The 13267-nt window shown below is 44.3% G+C and overlaps 1 protein-coding gene and 1 long non-coding RNA gene across 4 annotated transcripts in view; one reads left to right on the top strand and one right to left on the bottom strand.

Moving 5' to 3' along the window:
* The window catches only part of prkar1b (protein kinase, cAMP-dependent, regulatory, type I, beta), an 83972-nt gene that overhangs the window by 45534 nt on the left and 25171 nt on the right, over positions 1-13267 (bottom strand). For all 3 annotated transcript variants that reach the window (XM_074656686.1, XM_074656688.1, XM_074656687.1), the window contains one exon: positions 12683-12774. In XM_074656686.1, coding sequence (XP_074512787.1) covers positions 12683-12774 — 92 coding nt within the window. The remainder of the gene's footprint in view (positions 1-12682; positions 12775-13267) is intronic.
* Positions 1-13267, top strand: part of LOC141781156 (uncharacterized) — a 77626-nt gene that overhangs the window by 42072 nt on the left and 22287 nt on the right. The gene's annotated exons all lie outside the window — the stretch shown is intronic.

Genomic DNA, 13267 nt, shown 5'->3' with positions numbered 1-13267 from the left:
GCTAAACATCACAAGACATGCCACTGTCCCCGCGGGCATGTCTTTTCCTCCCCTCCGCTCCCTCCCTCATTCCCATGCGCTGGAACAAGATAAGCATTTGAAGAGGAGATCGGTACACAAATTGTCTTTTGTTGGGGGTTTAAACCTGAGAGGTGTTTACACAACACGGCGCATTACACATGCACGCTCAAACACATACAGTGGTTGTATACACTGAAATTGAGACAAACTATGAAAATGTCCCTGTAGGGCTGACTAATTAATGGAATATTAATCACAATTTTGGCTTCCCACAATTCCACCAGCCAGTGATCGAGATGTTTTGGCTTCTCTTTTGGGTATAGATATTATCTATACAACCAATGTGATTAAATTAAGAGCATAAAATATTTTATCTAGCTCTTATTGGTGCTAATTTTGCTCTCAAAATGCACCAGATTGAAGCATTTACCTTTTAAAATGTAGGTAACAAAAGGGTAGGGTGAATATTCCTGCATTTTTTCATATTGCAATATATATATATATAGCAGAAAAAAAAGTTTTTTCCAATATCGTGCAGCCCTGATTTGTACATCAACAGGGATGTACACAGCATGGAAGTGAAAACAGTGCTCTGCTTCGTGCTTCTCTGATCGTGATTATCATTTTGGCCGTAACCATGCAGCCCTTTGCCCCAAGAGGCCTGAGGAAGAGAGAGTGGATGACTAGATGGAGAGAAGTGAAGGACGAGGTATCCACCGTGGAAACGCTTAAGGCTCAAACTCTCCACTGTACTCGTATGTGTGTGTAAACCTTATCTAGTAGAGCTGTGGGCAGTGAGGTAAGAAGTGCACTGAGAAATAGTTGACATTCAATAGCTGACATCTGACTGACGTAAGGCCTCCGCTGCTATAAACAGACGGCTTCATCAGACACACAGCCTGCGGACCTGGACAGTGTTGAGCAACCAACGAGCACCTCGTATATAATGCGCTAACACCGTGGAATGTGCTAAAGTTAGCAGCTTGCTAACTGGAAACAACGACAACTTGCTGGAACAACAACAATTTTCTCATTGATTGTAATATACAAATACTTGTTGTGCTCCTGTTCTGGATGCTGGAACTACTTGATCACTTCAATGGCTGACGATTTAGATAAAGAACCGAGGTCTGAAGCTTGTTCCTACGCAGATCAGGCATGAAAGGTCCTTTTATTACCGCAGCAAGTTTCATTCAAACAAGTGAGACCGTTTCCTCGCTGATGGAAGATCTTAAGAAGCGAGAAATTCAACTTGTATGACCCGCCGTCACGCTATCACAGCACAGAAGTCAAAACAAAAAAAACACAAACAAAGAACAAGGCTCCTTCCTTTGGCTTTTTAACACAACACTGAATTCATGAAATAGTGTAAATTGTAAAGCAAAAATGACAGAAGAGATATTGAAATCAATACAAGATGTGGAGTACATTTGTACAGTCCATTAGCTGCAAATAAAACCACTGAAAACGATCAACACACGCAGGGACTTTTTACCTTTTTACCATCTTTGAAGTGCCGCCTTTTTTCCTGGATTTCTTTCTCTGAATGGTATTCGTTCACCGTTTTACTCCTTCATTTCTCTCGCTTTCTCTCGTGCACATTAAAGTAGTTTTTGTTTCTGCTTTTGAGAAGTCGTGCAAGGTGTTGCATCAAAATTACAAAGAAATTAGGAGTGCTTGGTGAGATGCAAGAGCAGGATCACTGTCATGTCTGAAGTTTTATAGGGCTGTCCCCCTCTGAGTCGATAAGTCGACTAATCGGTCATTTCGGTCCGAGTCGACTAAGATTTCTTTCGTCGATTGGTCGTTTTTTCTGCTTTTTTCATGCTAAATGACTTATTTCCAAGACACTTATGAGCACATCTCTGGTAAACACAAGATTTAAAGTGGTGCTCTGTGATTCTTTGTGGAGCAACTCAGTTTTACAGACGTGTCGATTAAATCAACTAATTAATTAGTCGACAAAATCGTATGAGTGTTAGTCGACTGACAAAGTCATGCAGCCCTGAAGCTGAGAGCCCACTTAACAGCTGAGTCACTGTACGTACTGTATAGAAAACTAGAGAAGGGCAGCAGTCTAATAACCTGAAAAGCCACATTGCTCCACGATGGCCTAAATTCTCAAACACAAGCTCTCTGAGACATCACACATTCAAACTCGTCATGCATGGAAACGGTGCTGAGCACCTCTAATCTAAATGAAACTCGACCAGAGTGACACCCACAAACCAGCGAGGAGGTCATGGGAGAATTAACACGCTATAACAAGACTGTTGTCTGTGCCTGTACACTGGAACCTATCACGGTAGCATAGACAAAGCAGACGGCATGTATACAATAGGAGGCCATGGGCCAAGCCGGGCTATTCTGTAGGGCTGCTCCGTCCCCGGCTAATGTGTGCCGGTCAGTGTGTGGCTTGTGCTTTTTTGTGGGTCTGGCTGAGCTATAAAGGCACTGGAGGGTAGCAGGAACATCATGTTCTCACAGCGGGGGCTAACACTGGCTAGGAAGTCACTGTCAAGCACACTCGCACGTTTACCCTACATGTTCATTCACAGGAGATGAAGTCTACTACTACTACTAGTCTACTACTAGTCTACTACTACTACACACACAGGTCTCAGCTTAAAAGTGGTCATTTTTGACAGGCTTTAACTCGTTTCTCTTGACTTTCACTCTCTCAAAGCATGTTGGAGGGCCGTTTTGTTAAGAGAGTTATCGAGGTGAGATCGAGGCGATTCACTAGTTCTCCTCATTTGATCTGAACTGCTGCTCAGATCCAAAACAGAGGCCAGTTTATCCCCCCTTCCCTGTTTACTGCAAGACAAACATGCACATTTCACATTCAAACATTATAGGTGTAAGAAAACATTGATACACATGAGTATCTCCAAAACACTGTATTGACTTTGATTTAACCTCTTTAAAAATCTGTCGGCCCAGCCGAGAGTGAAGGTACTGGCATCATGTGAAACTAGAAAACCTAAAGAATCCATCGGTACCAACTATGTCATACTAGCTTGTCGGGAAGGAGGTTAAATAACGCTCCAAAGTTGCGCTCAATTTTGGCCATTTTCGAGGGGTCCCTTGACCTCTAACCTCAAGATATGTGAATGTAAATGGGTTCTATGGGTACACACGAGTCTCTCCTTTACAGACATGTCCACTTTATGAGAATCACATGCAGTTTGGGGCAAGTCATAGTCAAGTCAGCACACTGACACACTGACAGCTGTTGTTGTCTGTTGGGCTGCAGTTTGCCATGTTATGATTTGAGCATATCTTTTATGCTAAATGCAGTACCTGTGAGGGTTTCTGGACAATATTTGTCATTGTTTTGTGTTGTTAATTGATTTATAATAATAAATATTAACATACATTTGCATAAAGCAGCATATTTGTCCACTCCCATGTTGATAAGAGTATTAAATACTTGACAAATCTCCCTTTAAGGTTCATTTTGAACAGATAAAAAATGTGTGATTAATTTGCGATTAATCACGATTAAATATTTTAATCATTTGACAGCCATACTAAAAATATTTCTCACTGCTTATTTCCGTTTTAGTGTCAGTTTAAGTTTACTTTAATAACCCTGGTCTACACACGTGTACACGCACACACTGATGGTATAAGCAGCTGAGAAGGCAGGGATGAATCATGGCTATAGCTGGAAAACTGTCCTGCGTAGACTCTGGGGTACATTTTTGGAGGGAATACGGCGTTCTTAAAAGGACTCCAGACACTAACACTACTACATGACTCACTACTTTATTAAGACCTGGATGGAGAACAGGATGGAGTGAAGGATGGAGAGAGATGACAGGGGGCGGAAGAGGCGGCAGGGGACAGGTTGAAACCCAGCAGAGGGTATGAGAGAGGACAAAAGTTTCCAGCAATCTGTGCAGTAGTGTGTGTGTGTGTGTGTGTGTGTGTGTGTGTGCACTTATTAATGTGCATGTGTTTATCTGCACGAGAAGCCTGGATAAGAACTTCCTGCAAATGACATGATTGCGTGCGTGCCGCGCGGTTTGCGCGGGCGTAAAGGTGAAGTGGTCTGAGCCGAGGGGAAGATGTATGTGCGCTGGGGGAGGTGAGACGTGTTAGTCCTCTGTGCGCTGGATGGCGGCGGTGATGGTCGAGGTTCAGTCAGGCCTGCAGCTCTCCTGTGGAGAGTGACCTCATCGCCTGGCCCCTGGCATTGTGGCAGCAGCACAAAGCCACGCAGGGGACGGAGAGAGAAGACTAGTGGGGGGAGGGAGTGTGGATGTAGATGTGAATGACTGAGAGAGGAAGAGAGAGAGAAAGTAGTGAATTCTAAAAAAGAGGGGGGAAAGAAGTGGACCACCACGCTCTCAGGAAGAACGGGGGACGAGAACACACAGCGAGTCAACGAGGGAATCGGTAAAGACGGGAAACACAAACAAACGGACAAAACAACACACAACAGAAACCTGCTAATTTGTCCGTGCCGTTATTGCACGGCCTGCCGTAAAATACAAATCCTCACAAGTCCTCCACCTGAACACGCAGAGAAGCAGGTCCTCTCAATGACGTGAAAAGACAAACAACTACAGAGACTGCTTCCTCAATAGTCACTCCAAAAGAGAAAGAGATTTTGGTGGGAGAAGACGGACAAACATCCATCCATTCAGTGCCACTACATCCTGTTTCCACTGCACTGCCAGGAAGGACTGTCTGCAGGGGGTCACGTGAGACAAGGAGTTGTAGCGGGCTCGGGTTTTAAATCTAGAGTGAAGATACTGGCATCATATGAAACTATGAAACCTAAGGAATCCATTGGTACCAACCATGTCATACTAGCTTGCAGCAAAGGAGGTTAAATAACGCTCCAAACTTACGCTAAATTTTGGCGAGGAAAAAACTGGCATGGCCATTTCCAAAGGGGTCCCTTGACCTCTGACCTCAAGATATGTGAATGAAAATGGGTTCTATGGGTACCCACGAGTCTCCCCTTTACAGACATGCCCACTTTATGATAATCACATGCAGTTTGGGGCAAGTCATAGTGAAGTCAGCACACTGACACACTGACAGCTGTTGTTGCCTGTTGGGCTGCAGTTTGACATGTTATGATTGGAGCATATTGTTTTATGCTAAATGCAGTACCTGTGAGGGTTTCTGGACAATATATGTCATTGTTTTGTGTTGTTAATTGATTTCCAATAATAAATATATACATACATTTGTATAAAGCAGCATATTTGTCCACTCCCATGTTGATAAGAGTATTAAATACTTGACAAATCTCCCTTTAAGGTACATGTTGAACAGATAAAACGTGATTAATCACGATTAACAATCGATTGACAGTTCCCAGTAGAATCTCTGACTAGCAGAATGACTCAAGAGATGGTTAATATCTGTGTGTGGCAAAAACACCCCCTAGGGGCTGCTACATGGTAACAGCACACTATATGTGTCACTGTGTACATGTGGATGTTGATGTTGATGGTGTATAGTCTGTGTCACAGCTTAACGAAAAAAACAAAACATTTTGCCTGAATCAGCGCGTCTGCGTTTCCAACATGAACCCGTTCACCGGAGCACGGAGCTCAAGTTCCACGTCTCCTGATACGGAGCCTGATTGAAATGAGAGCAGATATGATGATGATGATGGGAGCCGAGTTCATCTGATATTTCGATCTCACATTGCAACCTCTTTGTTGTTTTGTCCCTTCTTCACACAGGCCCTTAAATTAACTTCCGCTGCTGGAACACGAGGCGAGGCGAGGCGGATGATCTCTCTCTCTCGGGCGGTGTTTCAGCGTCTTTCACTTCGCTGTTGTTTGTTTATTTGAGGTTTCTGTCTCTCGCTGATTTATTTATTGTTGTTTTTACACCTCTTCAAGCACACACACACACACACACCCACACACACACACAGACAAAGAGCGCCAGTACACTAAAGATGTTCCCCGTCCGTCGGCAGGGGTTAGTGGGGAAGGTGCAGAGGTCAGGGTTTAGGGGTCAGAGGTCAACTAATCGGTCACTTCATCAACTCATTACTCTGCTTGTTAATTAGAGGATTAAAGCAGGCAGGATGAGGTAAGCGCCACCTCTTTCCAACCCTTTCCCCCCCCATTGTATACTCTGATATAACTTTTTAACTACAAAATGTGGAACGTTGTATTGATCGTAGGGCTGCAACTAACAACTATTTTCATTGTCGATTAATCTGTCGAAGTTGTTTGGTCTATAAAATGTCAGAAAATTGTGAAAAATGTTGTTTCCCAAAGCCCAAGATGACGTCCTCAAATGTCTTGTTTTGTCCACAACTCAAAGATATTCAGTTTACTGTCACAGAGGAGTAAAGACACCAGAAAATATTCACTTTTAAGAAGCTGGAATGGAGAATTTTTTGTGTTTTCCTTAAAAAAAATTACTCAAACCGATTAATCGATTATGAAAATAGTTGGCGAGTAATTTAATAGTTGACAGCTTGGGTGTCAACCCAAGCTGGTGTTTAACCCGGGTGTTAACCCACTATGGGTTAACATATTTATAATATTTTTTAGGGCAGTCCTGGACCAAAAGAATCATAGTCGACTAACACAATTAAAACTTTGTTTCTCCACAAAGAATTACACAAAAGCACCACTTTAAATCTTGTGTTTACCAGAGATGTGCTCATAAATTTCTTGGAAATAAATCATCCAGCATGAAAAAAGCATAAAAAAAACAACTAATCGACTCAAGAAATCTCAGTCAAATAAGACCAAAACAACCGACTAATGGACTAATGGACTAATGGACTAATGGACTAATGGACTAATGGACTACGAGGGGGCAGCCCTAACACTTTTAGAGGTTCTGGTTCGCTACATATCAAAGATTAAGTGCTGCATTTCCTTGACTTTACAACCGGGTCCTGACCTGAAAAGATTTAACAACTCCTGTTACCAGATGGCAATATTATTTTAGAATATTTCAAACTCTGCCAAGGCAGTTTTAGGGAATGGGATAAACAGGGTTTCCTCGTTCCTGCCAGACTATTTATGTGGTTACACTCAGACAGCAGGGCTTTCTCGTGCCTGTGCCGTCCCCAGGGGAGCGTTTTGCGGCACGAGGGCATTATTAGACTAATGCATGCGGACGGGAGAAGACAACTTGATGAGCATTTATATATGTGTCTATTTGAGTGTGTTTTGTTTGCGTTGAGGGAAAAATAAAAATAAAAATGCATCTCTGACAGATTTCCCAGAGGCCTCTTCCTCTGTAATTAATCTCTCTCTCTCAATGTGACCTCAAAGAACCGCTCCAGTCTCCACCTCTCCATCGTTGCACTCACACAAAGTTGGAGATCATCGAGGTCATTTATCCGGGTGTGCAAAAAATTAAAAATATAAACACGCACAGTACTACTGCTATCAGACATCTCAGTTCATATCACTCCAGTAGGAAGTCAGATAAGAAACACTATTACAGTAGGAACTGAAAGACTGTGTGTTCAAACAGGCGATAGCGCTATTGACCATATTAAAAGACTCTCAAAAGGCATTTAACAAGAGGAAGTGGTGGTGGAAATCTCATCTGATCTGAGGGTGCACCTGGACAAACAGGCTGTGTGCGCACACACACACACACACACACACACACACACACACACACACACACACAAGCCTGTAAACTTGACATCCATATCCAAATTTGTGCAAAACACTGTGACCTGATTCCTTCTGTTATCGCCGCTTTCTTATCCAAACTGTTAAACTTTAAACTATCATCTAAGAGCTGTTAGTGAGCTGAAACCAAAGCAGAATAATCAGACATCCAGATGGTAAGATGAGATAATAGTTTCAGTCGATATGATAACAACTAGGGTTATGTTATATTACAGTGTTGAGACAGGTGGTTGCAGGCTGATTTGGGTGTTAGTACAGTGGAGCGGGCTCAGCACAATGTGAAATTAAACACCTGTTGCCGGCTTATCTTGTGGGTCTGTTTGCGTGGGCATATCATAATGAGGTCATTACGGCAGCTAATGGGAAGCAAATAAGCGGTCCACCCCAGTGGCCCGCTGGGAGTCGCACCGTGGCGGAGATTCAGTTTAGAGAGCAGCCAAGGTCAAAGAGATAAACAGACGGAGACACTGTCCCCTGATGGTACACTGTATGTTCATTAGGGATTATCGATAAAGCATAGTATCGTGATATTTTGCGTGGCAACTAGGGATGTGACGGTGAGGAAATTACACCAGACATTTTACGAGAAAAGATGACGCTCAATATATGTAGAGCGTTTACTTTGATCTCTAACGTCGGGTGGCTGTGTGTTTGGCCTCTCCGGTGGAGCTTTCACTACGGGGTCGCAGGTTTCCACCCGGCGTGCACACCGGCTCATTAACGTTATGGTTCTCTAATAGCATTGGGTTTAAATTTGAGGTGCTTTTGCTTTTCGCTTCGACACCGAATCCTTCGCCATCACCTTGTCTGTCAACTCTCTCTCATCCCGTGTGTGGCGAATGACTCCTGCTACTCTGTGCAGACTCCTTATGGAGAAGATGTATTCACTTTCAGTTTGTAGCATCCATCGTCCGACTATGAATTGACAACACGGCACAGATACGCCAACATGAACTAAATGGGATTTATTTCTGTAAAAAAAGAAAAAGCAAAACGACGGTGAGGGCGGTGGGTACGTAATGTAATCGGTGTGTGCCCGACGACCGTGTAACACAGACTACTGTGGCCAGCCTGGTGGCAATATTGTATCGATACACGGACGTCAAGTATCAATCACTTATATTATTTAACTATTAACCTCTTAATCATCCAACGGCAGACGGCCGCTATTGTGTCTTTCAGAGATTGTAGCAGTCTTAAAGCTTGAGTGAAGATACCATGTCATGTTATCTTGTCGGGAAGAACGCTAAATAAAGCTCCAATTTTACGCTTAATGCACACACACACACACACACACACACACACACACACATACACACACACACACACACGGCTGGTGGAACTCAGAAACGTTGAGGCTATAAAGTTTGACATATGGAATGGTGTGTTAATCAAAGACTCCACGCTCCCAGCTGGAGCGGCCTCCTCACTGGGAACACAGGCTGACATGCATACTGGAGAATGTCCTTGTGTGTGTGTGTTTCTCATGATAATGTAATCCCCGTCGTCCTTTGTAGTGATGGTGGTATTTGTGTGCCTGGTTATGCATGTGTGTGTGTGTGTGTGTATAAAGCATGCTTGCTTCACCCTTGTACCAGTACAAAGGTTTTGCACTCAGGGTGGGAATCACCAGAGGCCTCACGATGCAATCTTATTGTGATTTTAAACATTTTGCGATAAGATATATTGCGATTTATTACCTTTTTTTCAACTGCAAATTATGCAGTTTGTCAACATCTGTTTTATCTAATAAGATATCGTTTTCAGTTTGTTCATCTCGTGAGTTTTCATTCACATATCTTGAGGTCAGAGGTCAAGGGACCCCTTTGAAAATGGACATGCCAGTTTTTCCTTGCCAAAATTTAGTGTAACTTTGCAGCATTATTTAGCGTTCTTCCCGACAAGCTACCGTGACATGGTTGGCACCAATCGATTCCTTAAGTGTTCTAGTTTCATATGATACCAGATATGGTATTGCTCAGGTGGAACAGCACGTAAGCAGTAAAAGAAAGAAGCTAATCTGTTTAGTTTGTAGGGAAAACAAACTCCTTTTCTCTTTCCTCTTGTTCTAAATGCCCCTCTATATTCTCTGTTTTCATTCTCTCACCACACACACACATAAACCCTGACATCTTTACATTGCTGACAATGGAGGATGGGGAAGCAAACATCAAAAAACAGGATATGATCAAAGCGCAGACGACGCTGGATCTGTTTTAGTTTAAGTAGTAATATCCTGCTTGTCCTAAGATGCCCTCCTGGATCATTTTTCTGCAGCCCGCTAACCCATTCCTGTAATTATACACTCAGTCATCTCATCTCAGCCCCACCAGAAGACTGATGTATGCCTCACTGCTGAAAGATTTCCTCTGGAAAGACACTGTATATATACTGTATACATGTATATAGCTGTTTATGGATGTTTGGGGGAGTGGAATCTAATCTAATGACATACGAATACGCGGTTGATTATAGAATAATATACAAAGTTGAAAATGAAAATTTGAAAATAGAAAGAAGAACCTCATCAACTAGTGTCTGTTATTAATGTGCTGCTTACAGAACCAGTAAACCGTCTTCCCTGGATTCCTAGAAAGGCAGATAAGTAACTTCAGACAGGATGAGAGAGGCAAGACGAAAAGGAAAACAGAGAGAGCTTCAAAGGAAAGAGGAAGTGATGAGAGGAAAAAGAGAGCAGAGAGACAAAGAGGGCTTCATTGTTTTCGATCTTGCTCTCATTACCGAAGGGGACGATAGCATAATATAGCGCTAATAGGGGAACAAATTGTGGTGTTCAGCTTACATAACTGCTGAGTGACTAATCACACAAGATGTTTCCTTGACACAGCTTTAGGCCCTCCATTTCTCTCTCTCTCGCTCTCTCTGTCTCTCTCTCTCTCGCTCTCTCTGTCTCTCTCTCTCTCTCTCTCTCTCTCTCTCTCTCTCGCTCTCTGTGTCACACACACACAGCCCTCAAACTAAAATAGCCATTTTCAAGCCATTTTTTGAACAAAGTACAAACCATATTGCCGATGCCAACCAGCAGTCGAGAGAAAGAAGTCTCTTTGCATGTAACCATCCATCATCCAGCGATGCATGCGCTGACCCATCCCCCCCCTTAATGTTAGGAGCAATCATCAACTGTCACTACCTTCTCACCCAATGAGACCACATGTGCAAGAACATCTGACAACCCAAATGGCCAGCTGTTTGCAGAGCGAGGGAGGAGCGAGAGACAGAGAGAGACAGAGAGAGTGAGAGAGAGAGGACTGTGCAGTCAGACTCCATCTGCTGATGTGCGTCAGTCCCTGACAGTTCTGGCACATCTAAAGAAGCCAACGCACTCCGTGACTTCATCAATGCCACGACAGAAGGCATCAACACGCAAAAATGATTACTAGATTGGCCTCATTTTTTTCTGTTTTGTCTCCTGTAGCAACCGGGATATACACTGCTGTAGGAGTTTACCGATACTTACCGATCATTTAGGACGATCTAAACGCACCTTCTCGGGCAAAGTTTGGTGCCGAATTTTACCAATGAGTGTGCTCTACGGCAACTAAGCAATGTGCCTGCTGGTTGCTGGGTGCAGTTTTTCATTGAGGACCACATTGGCCGAACATCAATACACTTCTGTCGACGGGGGCTCCGGGTGCGACAACCGCAACATAACCGCAGTGTGGCCAAGCCACCAGCCAGACCAGCCAGCCAGCCAGCCGTCCAGCATCATCAGCTGGAAGTGAAGAGTGAGGAAGAACAGAAGAGAGTGAGGGAGACTGTAAGAGCGACAGAGAGAGAGAGAGTTAGACGAAGGCATAGCCAACTAACTGCCATGTCGCTGTGCAATCTAGCAAATCAGACAAGGTTTTCACTAGCTGGGAGCATTCAGCGCCGCTCGCTGCATGCTCACCCACAAATGACACAACAACGAATTCCTGTGTGCACGGCATTAATGCTTGATGCAAGCCGCGTGTAGCGAGACAGCGAACATGACAGCCAGTCGAATAAATTCTACATCATGCACGGTTTCACGGGGCCGACGACGACGCCATCGCGTAGCTCGGCATGCCAACAGGCCTTGAGTGCATTAAAACCTGATGCTTTTAGGGGTCTGCCGCCGCATATTTCTTTTGTGGTGTAACTCCAATCTGCCACATCAGCCACCCAAGTACGTGGTTTTTCAGACTGTCCGGATCCATCACATGTTGCGCTCCGCTCGGGGCTGCCTCAGAAGCACTGACGTGCAATCAGAGGCCATGGCGTGCCTGTGCCAAGGAAGCACGGCAAATTGTCAGCTGACGAAAGGCTGGAAAGAAGTGTGTTTTGGGTTTTGGTCCGCGGAGGCTTTAGCCAACAGGAAAGCTCCGGTGTTTTCCTCTCCATGGGGCGTAATGGATTCTCCCCGCCAATGAAACACTATTCCGGCTGGCGGGCGGGCGGGACCGCCAGCCACCTGAGAGCCTTTTTCCCACACCACCCCCCTCCCCCTTGTCGGAGCCCAAACCCCGCCATCAGTGGAGATCTGGGACAGATGGAAGGATGGTGGAAGAGAGGAGGAATGTGAAAGAACAACGAATAGGAGCAGATGGTAAGAAAGAGGGAAAGGATGGAGGGAAATTGGCATCCCTCTCTCTCTCTCTCTGAGACGACTACGGAGAATCGTTGATTTCTGAGCACCGCCGCCCATATCTGAATACACAACATGATACTAACATACAGACAGGTTACCATAACAACCAACAACACAATGCAACACACAGAGACACATCCATTTGCCCCCTTTACCCACCCTTCGCTGCATACCCCTCCTCTTCTTCATGTCTCCGCAGACTTGAGATGCTCCCAGAGCAGGCAACACTGGCACACAGTGGCCACGAGGGCAATACACTCTGGAACAATGGGCTGTTCTTGATTTTATCAGCTTACAAACATGCACTCATAGTCCACACACACACATTTAGGATTGCTGACATCACACTGGATGTTGTGCAAACCCATTAAAGAAGTTTCTGTACCTTCTCTCGTTATCGTCCAGGTGAGCAAACAGCACATTCTTGGAGATGGCCTTGGCCAAGGCGGTCATGGTCTTGTAGTCCTTCGGGATCACCTGTGTGTGGACGAAGCAGTGATATCCATTACGGCGAAGCACACTGCAACAACACTACGCAGGTGGACACATGAAACAGACCAGCGCAAACACATAATGGGCCCGACTTCAAAAGCAGACCAAATTGAGTAATTAAAGAGCAGCGTATTGGCAAACTCTGAAAGGAATATCCCACACGTGTGTCTGAGTATTTTTGGGAAAGCCCATCTGTTCAGGGATTACACTCAAAATGTCACACGGCCCTTAAAAATTCAGCAGAGGCCTGAACTCATTCATAAAACATGCATTTTCATGTCCCAAACTCTGCGGTGTGTGTGTGTGTGTGTGTGTGCATGGAAAGGGAACGGCAAAGTCTGTAGCCACAACAAAGCCACAAAAATCCGTATTTATAAATCCCAGAAGCTCCTTTTTTTTTTACCGTCGGATGAGAAAAGTCAAAAGTAAGAGAAAGAAAGAGAAAGAGTGAGAAGACTAAATTAAACCCTTCTCATTG

Source organism: Sebastes fasciatus, chromosome 13 (genome assembly GCF_043250625.1).
Source record: "Sebastes fasciatus isolate fSebFas1 chromosome 13, fSebFas1.pri, whole genome shotgun sequence".
NCBI lineage: Eukaryota > Metazoa > Chordata > Actinopteri > Perciformes > Sebastidae > Sebastes > Sebastes fasciatus.
This window is presented reverse-complemented; position numbering and strand designations above follow the sequence as displayed.